The sequence below is a fragment of the Pseudophryne corroboree genome, chromosome 8 (genome assembly GCF_028390025.1).
Source record: "Pseudophryne corroboree isolate aPseCor3 chromosome 8, aPseCor3.hap2, whole genome shotgun sequence".
NCBI classification, from domain to species: domain Eukaryota; kingdom Metazoa; phylum Chordata; class Amphibia; order Anura; family Myobatrachidae; genus Pseudophryne; species Pseudophryne corroboree.
The window spans coordinates 110,409,130-110,433,848 of NC_086451.1; the positions used below are offsets into that span (position 1 = coordinate 110,409,130).

General features: G+C 47.5%; 1 protein-coding gene across 1 annotated transcript in view; it reads right to left on the reverse strand.

Moving 5' to 3' along the window:
- Positions 1 to 24,719, reverse strand: part of PSMB7 (proteasome 20S subunit beta 7) — a 161,903-nt gene that overhangs the window by 124,801 nt on the left and 12,383 nt on the right. The window contains exon 4 of the mRNA XM_063935582.1: positions 22,166 to 22,306. Coding sequence (XP_063791652.1) covers positions 22,166 to 22,306 — 141 coding nt within the window. The remainder of the gene's footprint in view (positions 1 to 22,165; positions 22,307 to 24,719) is intronic.

Genomic DNA, 24,719 nt, shown 5'->3' on the forward strand with positions numbered 1-24,719 from the left:
TACCTCTGGTCCCAAGCATTTTGGATAAGGGATACTCAACCTGTATCACATGTACAACTGGCACCCCAGCGCTGATTGACACAGAGGCAAGAGGGTTGACCGCCTCAGTGCCACGGCCGCCATCTTGGCCGTGTAGGCCTGGTCTCCGGCCACAGCTGTACCTTACAATCAGATTTGTGAGAGAAAGGAGAGAGCCTCCCATGGAGGCATGGTGAGTAATGCAAAGCTGCCACATCAGTAGGGAGGTTTGGGACAGAAACTATAGAGACTCAATCGGATGACAGGCATACACACACCTCCCATCGCTAGCACAGATACCGGGACTGGTTGCTGAAAACGTAAGTGCAAGGCCCCATCCAAATTGGAACTTTAGTGTAGCCCTTCAATAACAAAACTTCATAGAACTTTGCATACAGGCTCCACTGATAGACCTCTGTATTTGCCTTTTTAACCGCAGCCTGGTATATTCTCTCAATGTGGCTTTACAATTATATGTGAGTAATCTATTACCCTTAGCCAGTGTTAGTATTGCTCGCACATGGATGGCTCCTGATCCTTCTTTTTCATCCTGGATTTCTCTGGTTAACATAAGTTTCTCACAAACACTTTATATATCAGAAGGCTTAAGTGCCCCCTAAAATTTTTATAGAATATGGAACCTCTGGCAGGAATCTAAATATACCCCTGAACACTCCTAATATCAACACAACGACCTCCTCCGGCAGATGCCTCGATCTCCGTATATATGATACTTTCAATGTTTTCGCTGCACTGTTCAATTCCAACGCATTTCTGGGCCTGTATCGTCTATTGATCACTTATACTCTCTATAATTCTTCCTGTCCCGTATTTACTCTAATCCCTAGAAGTATGTTTTACCATACTGTGCTTGTAATTTCTGTTTGAAGAATCCCATAGATTGTACTATGCTCATTGATGTATGCACTGTTCTTTAAGTTTTAGTTTGTTTTATAACACAAAAAAAATGTGGGGTTTATATTCATGTTGCAAGCAAAAAAAAAAAAAAAAAAAAAAACCCACATCATTAATAGAAAAAAAAAAAAAAAAAGTGGATTTTATTAAATAGATGAATAATAGGATTTTAATACCTACCGGTAAATCCTTTTCTCTTCGTCCGTAGAGGATGCTGGGGACACTTCAATAACCATGGGGTATAGACGGGATCCGCAGGAGACATGGGCACTTTAAGACTTTGAAAGGGTGTGAACTGGCTCCTCCCTCTATGCCCCTCCTCCAGACTCCAGTTATTGGAACTGTGCCTAGGGAGACGGACATTTCGAGGAAAAGGATTTATTGTTAAACTAAGGCGAGATACATACCAGGTCACACCACAAACACGTCGTACAACATGGCATTTAACAGAAACTCCAATCAACGGCATGAACCATGTCAGCAACAGGCTGACTATAACAGAAACACAACCTGTGTGTAAACATAACTAATTACTGCAGATAGAGTCCGTACTGGGACGGGTGCCCAGCATCCTCTACGGACTTAGAGAAAAGGATTTACCGGTAGGTATTAAAATCCTATTTTCTCATACGTCCTAGAGGATGCTGGGGACACTTCAAGAACCATGGGGTTTATACCAAAGCTCTAGAACGGGCGGGAGAGTGCGGATGACTCTGCAGCACCGATTAACCAAAACATGAGGTCCTCATCAGCCAGGGTATGAAACTTATAAAATTTCGCAAAAGTGTTTGAACCCGACCAAGTAGCTGTTCGGCAGAGTTGTAATGCTGAGACTCCACGGGCAGCCGCCCAGGATGAGCCCATTTTCCTGGTAGAGTGGGCCTTCACCGATTTCGGTAACGGCAATCCAGCCATAGAATGAGTATGCTGAATCGTATTGCAGATCCAGCGCGCAATAGTCTGCTTTGAAGCAGGCGTTCCAATCTTGTTGGCAGCATACAGGATAAACAGAGTTTCTGTTTTCCTAAGTTGAGCCTTTCTGGCGACATAAATCTTCAAGGCCCTGACAACATCGAGGGATTTTGACTCCGAAGGCGTCAGTAGCCACTGGAACCACAATAGGCTGGTTCATGTGGAACGATGAAACCACCTTGGGCAGAAATTGTTGACGAGTCCTCAACTCCGCTCTATCCTCATGGAAGATTAAATAAGGGCTCTTGTGAGACAAAGCCGCTAACTCAGACACCCGCCTTGCGGATGCGAAGGCCAATAGCATGACCACTTTCCAAGTGAGAAATTTCAACTCAACCTTCTGTAAAGGTTCAAACCAATGTGATTGAAGAAAATGCAACACCACGCTAAGATCCCATGGTGCCACTGGGGGCACAAATGAAGATTGGATGTGCAAAACTCCTTTCACGAAAGTCTGAATTTCTGGAAGGGAGGCCAATTGTTTTTGAAAGAAAACCGATAAGACCAAAATTTGTACTTTAAATCGAGCCTAACTTTAGGCCCGCATCCACACCTGCTTGCAGGAAATGGAGAAAACGCCCTAGCTGAAATTCTTCCGTAGGAGCCTTCTTGGATTCACACCAAGACACATTTTCTCCAAATACGGTGATAATGGTTAGACGTTACTCCTTTTCTAGCCTGAAGAAATGTGGGAATGACTTCACTGGGAATACCCTTTCGGGCTAGGATCCGGCGTTCAACCGCCAAACGTAGCCGCGGTAAGTCGTGATATACGCACGGCCCCTGCTGTAACAGATCCTCTCGTAGAGGAAGAGGCCAGGGATCTCTTATGAGTAATTCCTGAAGATCTGGATACCAAGCCCTCCTTAGCCAGTCCGGAACAATGAGGATCGCCTGAACCTTTGTTCTTCTTATGATCTTTAGCACCTTTAGAATAAGTGGAAGCGAAGGGAACACGTACACAGACTGAAACACCCACGGTGTCACCAGCACGTCCACTGCTATTGCTTGAGGGCCCCTCGACCTGGAACAATATCTCTGAAGTTTCTTGTTGAGGCGAGACGCCATCATGTCTATTTGAGGAATTCCCCAAAGACTTGTCACTTCTGTGAAGACCTCTTGATGAAGACCCCACTCTCCTGGATGGAGATAGTGTCTGCTGAGGAAGTCTGCTTCCCAGTTGTCCACTCCTGGAATGAAGATTGCTGACAGAGCGATTGTATGACTTTCCGCCCAGCGGAGAACTTTTGTGGCCTCTGCAATTGCCGTCCTGCTCTTTGTTCCGCCCTGCCAGTTTATGTGCGCTACTGCTGTTATGTTGTCCGACTGTATTAGGACGGGCAGATTGCGAAAGAAGACGTTCCGCTTGAAGAAGGCTGTTTTACATGGCCCTTAACTCTAGAACGTTTATGTGTAAACAAACTTCCTGGCTGGACCATTTTCCCTGGAAGGTTTCCCCCTGTGTGACTGCTCCCCAGCCTCGGAGACTCGCATCCGTGGTTACTGTCCTGGATCCCGAACCTGCGTCTCTCTAGGAGGTGAGAGCTGTGCAGCCACCACAGGAGTGAGATTCTGGTCTTGGAGGACAGGATTATTTTCCGGTGCATGTGCAGATGGGATCCGGACCACTTGTCCAATAGGTCCCACTGAAACACTCTGGCATGGAATCTGCCAAAATGAATGGCCTCGTAGGCCGCCACTAGGGAAGCCAATCCCGGGCCATTTTTTCAATCTCGGGTATCGGGACTGAAAAATGGTCAATCCCGGGATTCGCTTTAGAATGTGTCCGGCCGCCCCCCATGCCCCGCCCTGCAGACATAAAAAAACCCATACAAACCTGCACAGCCAGGTAGCGGGTGAGGAGGAGCCGGCGGGTGAGTGTAGGGAAGCCAGGAGGAGGCGGCGGGTGAAGACCGCCGTACTTTCCGGCTTGGTGCCTGCTGAAAGCGCTGCGTGACCTCACATTCACAGGTTACGCTGCACAGGGGGAGACAGGAGGAGGGAGCCGGGCAGCGTCCTGAGCACGCTCAACGCTGATCCCTCAATCACCGGGATTGGAGCTTCCAATCCCGGGATTGCATCCCGGCCGTTTTTGGGCCTAAATCCCGGGATCCCGCCGATCCCGAGATTGGCCTCCCTAGCCGCCACCATCTTCCCCAGCAATTGAGTGCATTGATGGACTGATACTCTCGCTGGTTTCAGAATTTGTTTGACCAAACCCTGAATTCCAGAGCCTTCTCTTCTGGAAGAAAAACTCTAATTCCGTGTCCAGAATCATTCCCAAAAACGACAGCCATTTCGTCGGATTCAACTGTGACTTCGGCAAGTTTAGGAGCCAACCATGTTGCTGCAGAACCGTCAGGGAAAGCGCAATGTCCTGCTCCAGCTTGTCTTTGGATCTCGCCTTTATCAGGAGATCGTCCAAGTAAGGGATAATTGTGACTCCTTGTTTGCGAAGGAGAACCATCATTTCCGCCATTACTATGGTGAAAATCCTCGGAGCCGTGGACAGACCAAACGGCAACGTCTGAAATTGGTAATGACAATCCTGAATAGCAAACCTTAGGTAAGCCTGATGCGGAGGATATATGGGGACGTGTAAGTAGGCATCCTTCCTTCCTTCCTCTCTTCCACCCCACCATGTGTTTTTCTTGTTATGTTTACCGCCACTGATTGCACACCTTCCCATTGTGCCCTACATGCAGGGTACATCATACTACTACATAAGCGTCAGTTTTCCCGTATATGAACTTGGCCCTTGTATGGCTCACCTCCCACAGTGTAACCTTCAAAGTGCGCCCAACATGGCTGCCCCATATGGTACACTTGTGGATGGGATGAAAAATACATAGGCCTGATGGTTTTCATGGAACCCTACTCTGAACTGTAGGACTCTGAAATCACCCCCATTTTGTGTCATCTCTTCTAGGGGTGGACTATTCCACCCTGGGTAATCCTACGCTGAGCGCCCAAAATGGCTGCCGCACTTGGTACCTTGTGAGGGCGGAATACACAACCCGTGGAAGTTATTACCCAAAATGCCTACAGCAACCCTGCATTATGCTTTCTGTGTGCTTAAGGTTTTCTTTTATGTCTGTGTGGCTTATCTATTGTTGTATTACTCAAATCCTCTGTATCATGTGCATTGTTTTTGATATCTGTAAAGCGCCTTGAGTCCTGTTGGAGAAAGAGCGCTATATAAATAAAATTATTATTATATTATTATTATCCTTTATGTCGACCGACACCATGAAATCCCCTTCTTCCAGACTGGAGATCACTGCTCGGAGAGATTCCATCTTGAATTTGAATTTTCTTAGGTAAAGATTGAGGGACTTTAGGTTCAGAATTGGTCTGACCAAGCCGTCCGGTTTCGGGACCACAAACAGGCTTGAATAAAAGCCTTCTCCCTGTTGTGACAGGGGAACCCTGATAATGACTTGATTTAGACACAACTTCTGTATTGCATCGCATACAACCCTCCTGTCCGGAAGAGAAACTGGTAAGGCCGATTTGAAAAATCGGTGAGGGGGAACATCTTGAAACTCCAGTTTGTACCCCTGGGACACTATTTCTAAAACCCATGGGTCCAGGGCCGAACGAGCCCAGAATTGATTGAAGAGCTTGAGACGTGCCCCCACCGGTGCGGCCTCCCGCAGAGGAGCCCCAGCGTCATGCGGTGGATTTGGCAGAAGCCGGGGAGGACTTCTGCTCGTGGGAACCTGCCACGACCGGAGATCTTTAATCTTTTCCTCTTCCTCTATTGGCAAGGAAGGAATAACCTCGGCCTTTTTTGTATTTATTTGGCCGAAAGGGCTGCATCTGAAAGTGGTGAGCTTTCTTTTGTTGTGGAGGAACATAAGGCAAAAATGACGACTTACCCGCGGTAGCAGTAGATACCAAATCAGTGAGACCCTCACCAAACAAGACACCACCTTTATACGGGAGAGACTCCATAGCTTTCTTAGTCAGCATCAGCATTCCATTGATGAATCCACAATGCTCGTCTAGCTGAAATTGCCATGGCATTGGCTCTTGATCCCAAAATGCCAATATCTCTCGCCGCCTCCTTTAGGTAGGCCGCAGCGTCCCTGATAAAACCCAGAATTAACAGGATGCTATCCCTATCTAGGGTATCTATATCCGATGACAAGTTATCTGCCCATTTTTCAATAGTAGTACTCACCCACGTCGATGCAATGGTTGGTCTGAGCAGCGTACCTGTGGCGACGTAAATGGATTTTAACGTATTCTCCTGTCTACGATCCTTAAGGGCTACCGTGTCAGGAGACGGTAAAGCCACGGTTTTAGACAACTGTGATAGGGCCTTGTCCACAATGGGGGATGATTCACACTTATCTTTATCCCCAGAGGATAATGGATACGCCACCTGAATCAGAAACTTTTGTCAGGATTTTCCCACATTTTTTCAAAAAAGGTATTCAGTTCATGAGAGGGCGGAAATGTTACCTCAGGTTTCTTTCCCTTAAACATACAGACCCTAGTATCAGGAACAGCAGGGTCCTCAGTGATATGTAACACGTCTTTTATTGCCACAATCATATATTGAATGTTCTTTGCCAATTTTGGGTCTAATCTGGCATCACTATAGTCGACACTGGAGTCAGTGTCCGTGTCGGTATCTGTGTCTTCCAACTGAGCAAATGAACGTTTATGTGAGCCCGAGGGGGTCTGGACCTGTGATAACACATCCTCCACAGATTTCTTCCATGCCTGGTTCAGAGATTCAGATTTATCCAATCTCTTATTAATAAGAGCCACATTAGCATTCAAGGCATTCAACACATTTGCCCAATCAGGAGTCGGCGGTGCCGACAGAGTCACTCCCACAGCCGTTTCTGTCCCTACCACAGTCTCCTCCTGGGAAGAGCACTCAGCCTCAGACATGCCGACACACGTGTACCGACACCCACAGACATACTGGGCAAATAGGGGACAGACCCACAGTGAAGCCTGTCAGAGAAACACAGAGGGAGTTTGCCAGCTCACAACCCAGCGCTCAATCCCAGATCTGAAACTCTAATATAAAGCCCCAGACCAGTAGCGCTTTTATATTTGCACCAAACTATGTGCCCCCCCCCCGTTTTGCACCCTGTTACTTGTACAGCAGTGTTTGGAGGAGAGGACCAGCGTCTCTGCAGCTTCTGTGAAGAGAAAATGGCGCTGATGAGAGCTGTGAGGGCTAAGCCCCACCCCCTTAATGGCGCGCTTCAGCCCCGCTATTTTCTTAATATAATATACTGGCGGGGGTTCGGATTTTGTGCCCAGGTACTATATTCCACTTTTGCCCCCCCCCCCCCCCGCACCCTGTAGAGCCTCTGTGTGTGGGAGCATGGCGCGCAGCGCGATCGCTGTGCGGTACCTCAGAAAGCAGTCACTGAAGTCTTCTATCTTCTTCTACTCACCTGTCTTCTGACTTCTAGCTCTGCAAGAGGGGTGACGGCGGGCTCTGGGAGTGAACCCCTAGGCGTACCTAGAGTTCCAAACCCTCAGGAGCTAATGGTGTCCTGTAGCCAAGAAGCAGAGCCTTTAAACTCATTAGAAGTAGGTCTGACTTCTCTCCCCTAAGTCCCACGATGCAGGGAGCCTGTTGCCAGCAGTCCCCCTGAAAATAAAAAACCTAACAAAGTCTTTTCAGAGAAACTCAGTAGAGCTCCCCTGTGTGTGACCAGTCTCCCTGGGCACAATTCTAAAACTGGAGTCTGGAGGAGGGGCATAGAGGGAGGAGCTAGTTCACACCCCTTCAAAGTCTTAAAGTGCCCATGTCTCCTGCGGATCCCGTCTATACCCCATGGTTCTTGAAGTGTCCCCAGCATCCTCTAGGACAGGCATTCCCAACCACGGTCCTCAAGGCACACCAACAGTGCAGGTTTTAGTGATATCCAGGCTTCAGCACAGGTGACTTAATTAGTAGCTCAGTTATTTTGATTTAACCATCTGTGCTGCAGCCTGGATATCACTAAAACCTGCACTGTTGGTGTGCCTTGAGGACCGTGGTTGGGAATGCCTGCTCTAGGACATATGAGAAAAGCATGTAGCATGCACATACTGTAATACACAATAATCCTTGTCCTACTAATAGCAGCCCGACAACCACAGGATTGCCCATAGCGGATTATCAAACAACAAGTCTTGATAATGGTTATTTTGGATAAGAGAAACATCCCACCATTAGTTTATCACAGACAAGAAAAACCACTGGCTGTTTTCCGCAATCACGTGGTGACTGAACTAGGCACAGCCTTATTATGCTTCTGTGTCAAAATACAACTCTGCGTGCGCAATACAGATCTTGGAAGCAAAGATAGCGCACAAATGTGCTGAAAGAAACCGACCACAAAGGATATTAATAGGTCAATTCCATTAGGAGTGAGTTGGATCCTGTGAGCCTTTTACATGGAAAACTGACACAGCAAATGTAATTTAAAATTAAATTCCAAACCCGCTTTGCATTTTCTCAGCAAATTGACATTTCTCTGACGTCCTAGTGGATGCTGGGTACTCCGTAAGGACCATGGGGTATAGACGGGCTCCACAGGAGACTGGGCACTCTTAAAAGAAAGATTAGGTACTATATCTGGTGTGAACTGGCTCCTCCCTCTATGCCCCTCCTCCAGACCTCAGTTAGTATCTGTGCCCGGCCAGAGCTGGATGCACCCTAGGGGCTCTCCTGAGCTTCCTAGAAAAGAAAGTATTTGTTAGGTTTTTTATTTTCAGTGAGATCTGCTGGCAACAGACTCACTGCTACGTGGGACTGAGGGGAGAGAAGCGAACCTACCTGCTTGCAGCTAGCTTGGGCTTCTAAGGCTACTGGACACCATTAGCTCCAGAGGGATCGAACACAGGCCCAGTCCTCGGTCGTCCGGTCCCGGAGCCGCGCCGCCGTCCCCCTTGCAGAGACAGAAGAACGAAGAGAAGTTGAAAATCGGCGGCTGAAGACTCCGGTCTTCATTAAGGTAGCGCACAGCACTGCAGCTGTGCGCCATTGCTCCCTTAGCACACCAAACACTCCGGTCACTGATGGGTGCAGGGCGCTGGGGGGGGGGGGGGGGGGGGCGCCCTGGGCAGCAATTAGATTACCTTACTTGGCGAAAAGCACATAATACAGTCTGATAAACTGTATATGTGCATTAACCCCCGCCATTAAAGTACATAAAAGGACAGAAGCCCGCCGCTGAGGGGGCCGGGCCTTCTTCCTCAGCACACCGGCGCCATTTTCTCTTCACAGCTCAGCTGGAAATAAACTCCCCAGGCTCTCCCCTGCAGTATCCTGGTACACAAAGGGTAAAAAAGAGAGGGGGGGCACATAAATGTAGGCGCAAAACTGTGTATATAAGCTGCTATAGGGGAAAAATCACTCAGTATAGTGTACATCCCTGTATTATATAGCGCTGTGGTGTGTGCTGGCATACTCCCTGTCTCTCCAAAGGGCCTGGTGGGGGAACTGTCTTCAAATAGAGCATCCCCTGTGTGTGTGGTGTGTCGGTACGCGTGTGTCGACATGTATGAGGTAAAAGGCTCCTCTAAGGAGGTGAAAGAGCGGATATGTGTGTGGGAGGGTGTCTCCGTCGACAACGCCGACACCTGTTTGGATATGTGTAAGTGCTGAGGTAAAATTATTGCACAAAAGGTTAGGGAACAGAAAGGACATCTACCCATGTCTGTCCCTATGTCACAGAGTCCTTCAGAGTCTCTCTATGTTCACTATCCAAAATAACAAAGTATCGACACGGAGTTTAACTCCACTGTCGACTACGATAATGCAAAGTTACAGCCAAGAGGGCTAAAAGATATTCAATATATGATTATTGGAATAAAAGATGATTTGCATATCACTGATGACTCATCTGTCCCTGACACGAGAGTACACATGTTAAGGGGAAGAATGCTGAGGTAAATTTCCCTCCTCTCATGAGGAAAAAGAGCGGGAATCTCCAGACAAGAGACGGCAGCTTCCCACAAGAGAATTCTCAGGCTGTATCCTTTCCCCACTAGGGCCAGGATGTGTTGAGAATCTTCCCCTTGGGTGTCCTGTTTGCACTAGCTATTCTCAGGGATCCTGCAGATAGTGTGCACATTCTAGTATACTACCCAGAACGGCGATTGTGTCGGCATGGGTTTATAGCGCTGTGGCAGCGTGGACAGGTACCTTATCAGCAGAGATTGAGACCCTAGTATGCATATAAATATTTTAAGATGCTGTCTTAAGTGATAGATCTATAATTATAAAGCATGCCCAAAGGGACATGAGTATACTGGGTCCTAGAGACAAAAGCTATGTCGATTTCTGCTTGACGTGTCCTGTAGAATGGCCCTCATTCAGAGTTGTTCGCTCGTTCTTTTTCATCGCATCGCAGTGAAAATCCGCTTAGTACGCATGCGCAAAGTTCGCACTGCGACTGCGCCAAGTAACTTTACTATGAAGAAAGTATTTTTACTCACGGCTTTTTCTTCGCTCCGGCGATCGTAATGTGATTGACAGGAAATGGGTGTTACTGGGCGGAAACACGGCGTTTCAGGGGCGTGTGGCTGAAAACGCTACCGTTTCCGGAAAAAACGCAGGAGTGGCCGGGGAAACGGTGGGAGTGCCTGGGCGAACGCTGGGTGTGTTTGTGACGTCAACCAGGAACGACAAGCACTGAAATGATCGCACAGGCAGAGTAAGTCTGGAGCTACTCTGAAACTGCTAAGTAGTTAGTAATCGCAATATTGCGAATACATCGGTCGCAATTTTAAGAAGCTAAGATTCACTCCCAGTAGGCGGCGGCTTAGCGTGGGTAACTCTGCTAAATTCGCCTTGCGACCGATCAACTCGGAATGAGGGCCAATATACATTGGACAGATGATGCCGACTTAAGAGGCATATGGAAGGCTGAGGATTGTGTGGAGAAAGGCTCTCGGGCCTGGTCTCCACAGCTATATCTGGTAATTCTGATATTTTGCCTTATATTCCTGCACAGCCTAGGAAAGCACGACATTATTAAATGCAGCTTTTCGAATAAAGAAACAAGAAAGTCTGAGGTGCGTCCTTTCTTGTCAGAGCCGGGGGCAGAGGAAAGAAGCTGTACAACACAGCTAGTCCCCAGGAACAGAAGTCCTCCCCGGCCTCTACAAAAATCCACCGCATGTCGCTGGGGCTCCACAGGCGGAGCTAGGCCACAAGTGGGTTCACTCCCCGTTAGATCCCTGGGCAATAGAAATTGTATCGCAGGGATACAGGCTGGACTGTGAGAAGATGCCCCCTCACCGAGGACCCGGCGGGCTTCCCCCCAAGAGAGGGAGCCAGTGTTAACTGCAATTCGTAAATTGTATCTTCAACAGGTGGTGGTCAAGGGTCCCCTCCTTCAACAAGAGGGTGTTATTATTCGACCATGTTATAATCCCGAAACCAGACGGTTCGGTTAGACCCATATTGTATTAAAATCCCTGAACATATGCCTGAAAAGGTTCAGGTTCAAGATGGAATCGCTAAGAGCGGTCATTGCAAGCCTGAAATGAATCGGGACATAAGGGATGCATACCTTCGTGTCCCCATTTATCCACCTCATCAGGCGTACCTCAGAATTGCGGTACGGGATTGTCATTACCAATTTCACCAAGGTAATGGCAGATATGATGGTGCTCCTGCGGAAGCAAGGTGTCACTATTATCACATACTTGGATGATCTCCTCATAAAAGCGAGATCAAGAGAGCAGTTGCTGGACAGCGTATCACCTTCTCTGGAAGTGAAACGGAAACACGACTGGATTCTATATATTCCGAAGTCGCAGTTGGTTCCTACAGCTCATCTGCCTCGGCATGATCCTAGACACAGACCAGAAGAGGGTTTATCTCCCGATAGAGAGAGCTCAGGAGCTCATGACACTGGTCAGGAATCCATTGAAAACCAAAACAGGTGTCAGTGCATCACTGCAGTCGAGTCCTGGGAAGGATGATGGCATCATACGAGGCCATCCCCTTCGGCTGGTTCCATGCAAGGACAATGGAACTTACTGGACAAGTGGTCCGGATCACATCTTCAGATGCATCGGTTAATCACCCTATCCCCCAGGGCCAGGGTGTCTCTCCTGTGGTGGCTGCGGAGTGCTCACCTTCTCGAGGGCCGCAGATTCGGCATTCAGGACTGGGTCCTGGTGACCACGGATGCAAGCCTCCGAGGGTGGGGGGCAGTTACACAGGGAAGAAAATTCCAAGGTTTGTGGTCAAGCCAACAGACTTGCCTTCACATCAATATCCTGGAACTAAGGGCCATATACAACGCTCTAAGTCAAGCGGAGTTCCTGCTTCGCGACCAACCAGTTCTGATCCAGTCAGACCGCAGGGGCTCATGTAAACCGCCAGGGCGGCACAAGGAGCAAGGTGGCGAAGGTAGAAGCCACCAGAATTCTTCGCTGGGCGGAGAATCAAGTAAGCGTACTGTCCGCAGTGTTCATTCCGGGAGTGGACACGACCTCCACCCGGGAAATTGGTGACTTCATCAGGAAGTCTTCACGCAGTTTTGCAAATTGATGGAAACTGCCTCAGGTGGACTACATGGCGTCCCACCTCAATAAAAAGATAAAAAAGGTTTTACGCTGGGTCAAGGGACTCTCAGGCGATAGCTGTTGTCGCACTGGTAACACCGTGGGTGTTCCAGTCGGTCTATATATTCCCTCCTCTTCCTCTCAGACCCAAGGGCTGAGAATTGTAATAAACGGAGGAGTGTGAACAATACTCTTTGCTCCGGATTGGCCAAGAAGGACTCGGTACCCGGAACTGCAAGAAATGCTCTCAGAGGACACATGGCCTCTGCCTCTCAGTCAGGACATGTTGCAACAGGGACCCTGTCTGATCCAAGACTTACCGCGGCTGCGTTGGACGGCATGGCGGTTGAACGCCGGATCCTAGCGGAAAAGGGCATTCCGGATGCAGTTATTCCTACGCTGATAAATGCTAGGAAAGACGTGACAGCAAGACTTTTTCACTGTATATTTTTTGCGAAAATAGGTTGCTTGGTGTGTGGCTGGGAAGGCCCTACAGAGGAATTCCAGGGGGGTCGATTCCTGCACTTCCTACAGTCAGGAGTGACTATGGGCCTAAAATTAGGATCCATAAAGGCCAAGATTTCGGCCCTATCCCTTTTTCTCTCAAAAAGAACTGGCTTCACTGCCTGAAGTTCGGACGTTGTTACAGGGGTGCTGCATATTCAGCCCCTTTTGTGCCTCCAGTGGCACCTTGGGATCTTAACGTGTGTTGGATTCCTAAAATCCCACTGGTTTGAGCCACTTAAGACCGTGGAGCTAAAATATCTCACGTGGAAAGTGGTCATGCTTTTGGCCTTAGCTTGGACTAGGCGTGTGTCAGAATTGGCGGCTTTGTCATGTAAAAGCCCATATCTGATCTTCCATATGGAAAGGGCAGAATGGAGGACTCGTCCCCAATTTCTCCCTAAGGTGGTATCATCGTTTCATTTGAACCAACCTATTGTGGTGCCTGTGGCTACTAGGGACTTGGAGGATTCCAAGTTGCTGGACGTAGTCCGGGCCCTGAAACTTTATGTTTCCAGGACGGCTAGAGTCAGAAAAACTGACTCGCTATTTATCCTGCATGCACCCAACAAGCTGGGTGCTCCTGCTTCAAAGCAGACTATTGCTCGCTGGATCTGTAGCACGATTCAGCTTGCACATTCTGCGGCTGGACTGCCGCATCCTAAATTCGTAAAAGCCCATTCCACGAGGAAGGTGGGCTCTTCTTGGGCGGCTGCCCGAGGGGTCTCGGCTTTACAACTTTGCCGAGCTGCTACTTGGTCGGGTTCAAACACTTTTGCAAAATTCTACAGGTTTGATACCCTGGCTGAGGAGGACCTTGAGTTTGCTCATTCGGTGCTGCAGAGTCATCAGCACTCTCCCGCCCGTTTGGGAGCTTTGGTATAATCCCCATGGTCCTTACGGAGTACCCAGCATCCACTAGGACATCAGAGAAAATAAGAATTTACTCACCGGCAATTCTATTTCTCGTAGTCCGTAGTGGATGCTGGGAGCCCGTCCCAAGTGCGGACTCTCTGCAATACATGTATATAGTTATTGCTTAACTAAAGGGTTATTGTATGAGCCATCTGTTGAGAGAGGCTCAGTTATTGTTCATACTGTTAACTGGGTATAGTTATCACGAGTTGTACGGTGTGATTGGTGTGGCTGGTATGAGTCTTACCCTGGATTCCAAATCCTTTCCTAGTAATGTCAGCTCTTCCGGGCACAGTTTCCCTAACTGAGGTCTGGAGGAGGGGCATAGAGGGAGGAGCCAGTGCACACCAGATATAGTACCTAATCTTTCTTTTAAGAGTGCCCAGTCTCCTGTGGAGCCCGTCTATACCCCATGGTCCTTACGGAGTACCCAGCATCCACTACGGACTACGAGAAATAGAATTGCCGGTGAGTAAATTCTTATTATCTTTGTGAGCAACCTGCTAAACAGGTGGAATGATGGGAAAAAGCTTTAATATAAAAGGTAAACGAACCTCTGGTATACCCCTCCTAATGAATAACTAGGGGTTTAAGTAGTAAAATTTGGTCAACAAAGACACGCTAGTTTTAAGGTGAATTTATCTAAAAAGCTCAATAATGGGATAAACCTGTGCTCCCACTTGCAGGGGTAACACGGGAAGGTGGTCAAGAACTAAATCAAAAACCAGTGTTGGCAGATGTCAATCATAAAATGTGACAAACAGAAGCACAGCCCTGTCCACCACCACATAACCGTATCTATGGATGACAGGCAAGCACAATTCACTTAATCATTTTTGATGGATTTCCCGACAACATTGGATTAAATGATGCAATGTGTGTATGTAAAGGTGCTGTAATGACGAAAGAGGGGTTTTAGAGCTTAATGGGGGGAGGGGGGGAGGAGGGTGTCCCTTGGACTGAACACCCTAACTCCAAACATAATGAGACATGCTATCGTGCTGACATTTAGTTCACACAGAAGAAAAAAAATTGCAGATGCACACAGATGGTTCTTCGCATAATATTTGCCCCAAAAATATGGGTCCACTAACCAACAACCAGGTAGCTTCATCTGGTGGGTCCCTAACACTTAGGTTCTAGTCAAGAGCACAGGACCTTTAAGTCAGCACAGGCCAACTACCCCAAGGCACAACACTAGTGACAGGATCAAGTGTTAAGTTTTAATAAGAAGCATAAGCTATGTGTTAAAAGTGTTACATGGGTGAAATGTAATAATTAGTATGTTAAAATGTGTTACAAAGGTAGTAAAATAATTAGGTGCTAAAAATATTAGAGAGTGTGCATCTGCAATTTTTTTTCTTCTGTTGGGTTTTAGAGCTTGCAGATCGGATACTGTAGTGTTTTCTTTATTTTTTTAAACCTTGTATAAAAACACCGAAGTATCACATTAAGCACATTTTATGTACCCCAAAATATTGTAAAGACTTACATTTGCTGAAAACAATTGTTGTCTATCATTTTCTATCATTAATAAAAAATGCAAAAATCAATGCCATTTGAAACCTTTTAACCACTTGCCTGGTGACCAAGTCATGCTGGGCTTTCCCTGACATGACTGCATTTGATGTGACCAGTCAAAAACGCCCACTGGGTGGCTGCTGGAAGACAATCTTCCAGCAGCTACCACTGTCAGAGGCACCTCCCGACCACTCTGTTTCTTCACATAGTTTAGCAGCCACTAGGTAAATTTTCATTAAACAGCTCTCACCTTCCCTGTGTACACCTGTTCAGCCGCTGGGAAAAAACAAAGGCGCATTGTTGGAATGTCCAATTAATCTGTTCTATATATTTTGGTCACCGATGTTTGGGGAAAAATGAATAAAATCAATATAAACATATGTAAAAAAAATTACAATATTTTTTTAAATAAAAACTAATGGATAAGAGATGTTCTTCACCTAATTAAAAAAAAAAAAAAGAGAAGGAGATTTATGGTAGACTTACCATAGTTAAATCTTTCTGCGAGGTACACTGAGTTCCACAGGGAAGACATCAGAATGTAGAGTTGGATCTTGATCCAGAGGCACCAACAGGCTAAAGCTTTGACTGTTCCTAGGATGTCATTGCGTGGCCTCCTCTATAACCCCGCCTCCGGACACTGGAGCTCAGTTTCGTTAACCAGTCCAATGCAGTAGCAGGTAAAAGAGAAGGCAGATGATAGTCACATAAAACCACATTCTCACGACAGGAGGAGAAGTGACCAGCAGCTAATGCCATACAAACCCAAAGAAGCTAAGTGCGTCAGGGTGGGTGCCCTGTGGAATCCAGTGTACCTCGCAGAGAGAGATTTAACTATGGTAGTTATACCATAAATCTCCTTTTCTGCAGCAGGGTACACTGTGTTCCACAGGGAATACATCGGGATGTCCTAAAGCAGTTCCTCATGGGTGGGGACGCAACGTAGCGGGCAGAAGAACCCGGCATCCAAAGTTAGCATCCTGGGAGGCGGAAGTATCAAAGGCATAAAACCTAATGAACGTGTCCACTGAAGACCAAGTAGCCGCCGTGCGCAATTGTTCAGTGGACGCGCCTCGGCGGGCCGCCCAAAAAGTTCCAACAGAGTAGAATGGGCTTTGATAGCAGCAGGAGCTGGAAGACCAGCCTGTGCATATGCTTGTGTAATCACCATTCTAAACCATCTGGCCAAGGTTCGCTTATTCGCAGGCCAGCCACGTTAGTGAAAACCAAAAAGTACAAAAAGGGTATCGGACCTCTTGAGAGAGTCCGTCTTCTCCACGTAAATACAGAGACCGCTCTTTGATGGACAGACCGGAAGAGATAAAAGCGGGAAACCACAATCTCTAGGTTAAAATGGAAAGATAACACCACCTTAGGTAGATAACCAGGACGAGTTCTGAGAACAGCCCGGTCACGGTGAGAAATCAGAAAGGGTGGACAACAAGACAAAGCGCCCAAGTATGACACCCTCCTAGCAGAGGCAATAGCCAGCAGAAAAACGACCTTAAGCGTAAGATGTTTAAGGTCCACAGACTCAAAAGGTTCAAACGGAGACTCTTGTAGGGCATTCAAGACAACAGACAGATCCCATGGAGCCACATCAGGGACATAGGGAGGCTGAATCTGTAAAACACCTTGAGTGAAAGTATGAACGTCAGGAATAGACGCAATTTTCCTCTGAAACCACACCGACAAGGCAGAAATATGAACCTTGAGCGAGGCCAGACGAAAGACCAAGTCTAGGCCTTGTTGCAGAAAAGCGAAAAGTCTGGAAGTTCTGAAATTGTATGCATCGTAATTCTTAGCAGCACACCAGGTGAAGTAAGAATTCCAGACCCTGTAATAAATCTATGCAGAAGCCGGTTTGTGGGCCTTTAGCATAGTTTGGATAACCGCCTCAGAGAATCCTTTGGCCCTTAGGAGTGAAGCTTCAAGAGCCACGCGTCAAAACCAGTCTGGCCAGGTCTGGGTAGACACAAGTGCCCTGAACGAGGAGATCTCGGCGTTGAGGAAGTAGAAAAGGACGCTCGATCGATAGACCCTGCAGGTCTGAGAACCAATGCAGTCTGGTTCACACTGGAGCGACTAGAAGTAGTATTCCTCCTTCTTGCTTGAACTTCCATAGTACCCTGGGCAGAACTGACACCGGAGGGAACACGTATGGCAGCTGAAAGTTCCATGGAGCTGCCAGTGCGTCCACGAATGCTGCTCGAGGATCCCTTGTCCTTGATCCGAAGACCGGAACCTTGTGACTGTCTCGAGATGCCATCAGGTCTACATCAGGTAGGCCCCACTTGTCCACTAGGAGTTGAAAGACTTCCTGATGAAGACCCCACTCTCCGGGGTGTACGTTCTGACGACTGAGGAAATCTGCTTCCCAGTTGAGGACTCCCGGAATGAACACTGTTGATATTGCTGGCAGATGGCGTTCCGCCCAAAGAAGGATTCTTGACACTTCCATCATTGCCACGCGGCTTCGAGTGCCGCCTTGATGGTTTATGTAAGTCACTGTGGTGGTGATGTCTGATTGTACTTGAACAGGCCTGTTCTGTATCAGAGGCAGGGCAAAAGTCAAAGCATTGAACACTGCCCGCAATTCCAGAATGTTTATCGGGAGGAGAGATTCCTCCTTGGTCCACCGACCCTGGAGAGAGTGTTGCTCTAGCACCGCGCCCCAACCCCGCAGACTGGCGTCTGTAGTCAGTAGAACCCAGTTGGGGATCTAGAAGGGATGACCCCTGCTCAACTGTTGGTCCTGTAGCCACCAGCTCAGTGACAGACGAACCTCCATTTGAGACCTGATCCGATGAGGCAGGCCGTCCCCCTTGGAAAGGATTAACCTCTGAAGAGGGCGGGAATGAAATTGGGCATACTCTACCATGTCGAAAGCAGACACCATGAGGCCTAGTACTTGCATCGCAGAATGTTGGGCAAGAGAGGAAGTATCTGATCCTGTCCTGAAGTTTCAGGACTTTTTCTGGAGACGGAAACAATCTTATGGTTGTGTGTGTCCAGCAGTGCCCCCAGGTGCACCATCCTCCAAGCAGGGACCAGCGAGGACTTTTTCCAGTTGATGAGCCACCCGTGGGCTTCTAGGAATTGGACCGTCATTTCCAGATGACCGAGTAGAACATCTTGGGAGTTCGCCAGGATCAGCAAGTCGTCCAGATACGGCAGGATCCCGATTCCCTGACGGCGGCGAAGGGCCGTCATCATGGCCATTACCTTGGTGAAGATCCGAGGGGCTGTGGCCAGTCCAAATGGCAGAGCCTGGAATTGATAATACAGGTCGCTAATAGCAAGCCGCAGATATAGCTGATGCGATATGGCAATAGGTATATGCAAGTAAGCGTCCTGTATGTCCAGGGATACCATAAAATCTTCGGGTTCCATGGCCAGTACAATTGAGCACAGTTTTTCAATATGGAACTTGGACACGCTCACAAATTTGTTCAGTGATTTGAGGTTGAATATAAGCCGGAAGGACCCATTGGGTTTCGGGACTAGAAACAGGGTCGAATAGTATCTCTGGGACAGAGGCACCGACACTACAACTCCTGTGTCCAGAAGGGATTGCACAACCAGGTGTAGAGCTTGTGCCTTCTACGGATCCGAAGGGATAACCATCGTGCAGAACTGGCAAGGGTGACGTCTCTTGAAAGAGACTGCGTACCCGTGAGAGAACTTCCCGCACCTAGGCGTCCGAAGTAGTCTTTAACCAGGCTTGGGTGAACTGCAGAAGTCTCCTCCCACCCTGGGATCCCCGAGGGGGAGGCCCGCCCAGTCATGCAGCAGGCTTGTCTTGTTTGGAAGCAGGCTGACGGGCGGATTGTTTAGATTTGGGCTTAGTGGTTTTGGAAGCACGAGCCTGTCTCGGGTACGACTGACCTTTTGCTTTCCTTGGAGGTCGAATAGAACGAAAAGTGGTACTTTTAGCCTTCGGAGCGTAAGGATTAGTACTTGTGAGAAATACAGTCTTAGCAGTCGCAAAGTCAGTCATAATCTTGTAAAGATCTTCCCCAAATAGGTTGTCTCCCTTAAAAGGGAGCACCTCCAAGGTCTTTTTGGAGTCCAGGTCCACCTAACAGGACCTCAACCATAGAATTCAGCGAGCCAGTATAGACGCAGTAGACGCCTTGGCCGCCATTACACCTGCCTCAGGGGACACCTCCCGAATATAGTGGTAGCTCTCCTCTAATGTCTGAACCCATGCTTCAATTCCCTTTGCGGCCCAGGAGGCTGCTATAGTGGGTCTATGTACAGCACCGATAAGGGAGTCAATAAACTTCAGGCATCCCACCACACACTTATCCGTCGGTTCCTTCAGTGGGGTGACAGGCAGAGTCGATGACACCACAAGACGGGCGACATGAGAGTCCACCGGCGGTGGCTTTTCCCACTTGTTACTCAACTCTGCAGGGATAGGATAACGAGCCATCATTTTCTTAGACAGAGAATTTCTTTCCTGGAGAAGACCAGGATTCCGGACGTATGTCGATTAAATGGTCAGAATGTGGTAAGACTACTTTAACAACCTTCTGACGTTTGAATTTATCAGGTTTCTTAGAAGCAGTAGTGGGATCTACCGCATCATCAATTTGTAGAATCAGCTTAATAGCCTCCACTAGGTCAGGATCAACAACCTGAGTTGTAGGTTCCTCGTCAGAAGCAACTGTATCAGTGTCTGACGGAACAGTATATTCCCCATCCTCATCAGAAGTATTATCTGAAATAGTAGTGGATTGTGAGGAGGAAGCAGCCCGCTTAGATGACCCCTTGACCTCAGAGGGACGTGGGGTAGACTTTTGTCTATCCAAAGATTGTCTACCCAGATACAACAATTAAATCAGAGTGTCTGCCCAGGGCGGATTAACTACAGGGACAATATGTGGCTGCAATGGCACAGGAGGTCGCACAGGGGGCGTAAGACGTGTCACAAGCGTATTTAGCATACTTGAGAAAGCTGCCCAAGGTGGCTCCTGATTAGCAACAGGAGCTGACTGAGAGATGTATGGCACCCAGTACACAAACCACCAGATACAACTTCCGAAGCGTCCGTGGATTTCCCGACCTGTGTGGCATACATAATAGTGAATGTAGCCGTAGAGCGTAACAGAACAACAAAGCCAGACAAATACAATACCTGCAAATAACCCCCTGATTTATGCGACAGTAAATACAGGATACAAACAGAGAATTAAAGCGGTATGAATTGACTGAAATACAAAGTATATACTGTGTAGCACTATATATGAAACCCTGACGCACCTAGCCTTCCAGGGTACAGAATACAGTGATAGCTATAGCTCGGATACACAGAGAGTGAAATCCATATAGCAGATGCAGGGACACAGTCACAATGGTATTACAATGCAGAAATTATTTTAATACACAATAAAACTGCACTGGACTAATTATATATATATATATATATATATATATATATATATATATATATATATATATATATATATATACACATACATATATACATACATATACAAATGCACAGTCATAGACTGGATGATATATCAGAATACTTGTACTATATATTCCAGTAGAGAGACACTTCTTCACTAACACGGTCTTAAAATGACATGTAGAATACTTAAGTGACTGTATAATCACAGCGCTGAGCAAGCAGGCAGATTTACAGAAGGAGACTTAGCCCTGCAGTCCCGGAGACCAGACGCAGCTACTTGTAGAAGATGGCACCCGGAACTGGGGGAGGGGTACAGGTCAGCACCTTATCCCCTATGCTGTTCCTCACCACCGGGTACTGTGGAGCCTATATAAAACAGATTTATTTTTTTAAAATCCGACCTGCGCTCCCTGCCCTGGTGGATATAGTGGGGTCCCTGTGCAGTACAGTGTCCACGCCAGCGGAGCAGTACGTCTCCTGGGATCGTGACCTGAACGCGATTTACCGGCGGGTCCCACCTGGGGGACCCTCTTACCTCCTCCCTGATGTGCAGCCACGCGATCCTGGAAAGCGTCAGTGGTGGTGTGCCTGTGGACCAGTGTGCCTCTGCTGCAAGTACCCGAGAACCAGCCGCGGGAGTATGCAGCGCTGCTGGGGAAGTGATGGAGCCTCAGCACAGCATGTTATAACGACATAGAAAGTGCTGCAGCCCTTGAAGTCTCCTAAAAAGCTCTTTACAGGGCTGCCTAGTGCAGCCCCCCTGTTAAGTGACCTGCTATGCAGGCACCAACTTACAAACTGAGCTCCAGTGTCCGGAGGGGGGGGGGGGGGGGGGGTTATAAAGGCGGCCATACAATGCATCCTGGGAACAGTCAAAGCTTTAGCCTGTTGGTGCCTCTGGATCAAGGATCCAACTCTACACCCCAATGTATTCCCTGTGGAACACAGTGTACCCTGCTGCAGAAAAGAACATTTCTGAGCGGGTTTTAGAAAACATATTAGCCAGTTAACTGGTTAAGAACCTGAAGTACTTTGCTTAAGGTCACTAATAGCCTTCCATATGGTGCTGCTATCTTAGTTGCCACTTTTTTGGGTTCCAGGATCATTTCTCCACTTTATGCACTTCTGCCAGGTTGCTTTTTGTACAAAGGGTGCGCTACCACACAGTGACTCCCGCAAATAGCCATTTATAATTGAACCTCGTATTTGGTGGGTCGCTGTGATGTATGTGAGTTTTATGATGCAAGTAGAGGTTTGCGAACTCACATCTAACTGAATTGACGACTAAACATTACAAAGAACAATTTAAGTTACAAAAACTAATTGACACTCAGTATTTCATAGCAGTGTTACCTGAACAGCATCTGCTTCAGCATACGGTTGGCAGTTGCTACTCTGGGTACTCGTCCTGTGGATAGAGCGTGCAGCTCCATGTTGGAAGAGATTATCTGGGTTGTCATTTCTGTGTCGGCGGCTGTTCCAGCACCACAGCAACTATAGAAACAGAGGGGTAAAAATTAAAAAAATAAAAAGGTCATTTAATACCTCTGCAGCATAGACTACTGGTACAGAAAATGATTAACCAATACAATGTTACATTTCATTACATGCAATAGGCACATTTACCTAATGTCTCAAGAACATGGAGGTAGAACCAAAAATAACGAGAGTGCAGCTTATTAGTTATTAGGATGTAGAACATTACTGAGGAAAGAAGACTTTTATGGAGCAATGTTCAAGAACAGCTGATATCATAAGGAACCAAATGGCATTGCTGGTACGGCAGACTGGTTTATGCATGTATTTATAAAGCGATACATAGTATAGTATTTACTATATGACAGGAGTGGGAATATTTTACCATATGTTGTGTAAGTATTTGCCCCACCGTCACAGGCACCTGGCAATAGAAGGATTAGCGTAGCTTGTTTTTGTCTTCCTGTGCCCATTAACATAGAGCTGCCAGCAGCAGGAATATTTTATGTTCTAATTAAAAAAAATGAGGCTTTGTTAAGTGTTATGAGGGGAATAATCCCTCACCATATGAATGGGAATGCAAGAGCAGAGGCTACACAGTGTGCACAATAGTCACTGGCCAGCGCTAGCTCCATGGACGCTGGTTCCCCTCCTCTGTGCCACCACTCAAAAAAGTCTGGGGGCTTCGGTAATAACCGGCGAGTGCTGGCACGGGCGTGATTTCGGACAGTTGTTTTTAAAGCAGCAAACATTTTAATAGCAGAACCAGGCTTTGCATCTCATGGACTATTAGATAAAGCCCCCGCGGTTGCCTTTTATAAAGGAGGAAGGGTGATGCAGGCCTGCCCGCTCTCCTTGTATGCAATGTCTGGCTTTATCTTTCGGCTTCTTATTTTAAGAAAAAAAAAGCAAAAACAAAACAAAAAAACTCAACACTTCCCCAGGTAACAGGTCTATTTGCAGCAAAACATAAGACACCCATTCAAAGCATTTCTGAGGGTGGAAATCTCCTGTAGCTATATACACAGCCTAGAAGATAGTATACCTCACGAGTGCATGTGGTGCTAGTTTGACTTTGTCATCCACAGACAAACGGGCATATTGTGAGTAGTAATAACAAAAGATAACGCATATACACAATGGGAAAATCTCCAAGCAATTACACTAGGCCAGGGCTGGCCAAACCAGTCCTCGAGATCTACCAACAGTTCACATTTTCCAGACCACCTAGCTGGTGCACAGGTAATTAAGATGTGATACAGTCATTCCTAAACTGACAATTCTACAGATCTCCAGGAGGCCTGGAAAACATGAACTGTTGGTAGATCTCGGACACCGGTTTGGCCAGCCCTGCACTAGGCTGTGCAGACCCCAATTAGAGGAATGACCTGAACAACGTTGCATAAAAACACAACACGTTGCTCACTTTTGGTGTGTTGAGCTGCTTTCTGGGTGTATGCCCTGACGATGAGCAGTGAGCGCTGATGTGCGCCCCCGCTTCATTGTTGGCGGCCGCCGTTCATCTGCTGGTATTACTAGCAGATGAACGGCGGTGTGAACGGCTTTCCATAGTGTCCTGCTATGGAAAGCCGTTCACCCCTGCTGACATCGCTGGGCAGGGGTGAACAATCGCCCAGTGTGTATGCACGGAGCGCTTTTCAGCCCAGCGATGATCGCTGTGCATACACGCTGGGCAAAAGCCCTGTGTGTATGCACCTTTAGACAGCGGTTTCCAAACTGGGTGCCACAGATTAGTGGTCCAGGAGCAAATCCAATTTTTTTGGTCAATTTGATTGGCATCTACCAAAACTAGTTTGGCCTATCATAAATTATGTGGACAAGCAAAAGAACAACTAGGGAGGGCAATCCCGAGCATTGGGATTGAAAAAAGGTAAATCCCAGGATACCCAGGATTGGGTTGAAGACCCCCCCCCCCAGCACACACAAGTATTCACCATCGTGGGTGAGAGCCGGGATCACGGGCTGCGAGGTGCGGTCTGGGAAGCTGGTGTCAAAGTGCATACACACGCGATGAAATTCGGGCTAACCCCGATTCTCACTGTGCGATAGGGACTAGGTCGGTATTGCAAGCATATGACGACTGTGCTTGCGATACTGGCTTTGTCCGATTTTGAGTAAGTGTCAATTTTGACTATCTTTTGTACAAGATAGTCAAAATTGACTTGCCTGCACAGGTCTATCTAGGCTTGCGATACTAACCGTGCAGTACCGCGCATCGGCATCGCATCTGGATCGCAAGGTGACTTTCACCTTGCGATCTGCACTAACTTTCCTTACGTTTTTTTACTATATAGTCAAAATCGTAAGGAAAAAAATCTCACCGTGTGTACACACCTTCAGACTCACCATCGTGGGTCACTGGCCGTAATAATAATAAAAAACGAAACAAAACAATGGGACAGGTAAATCT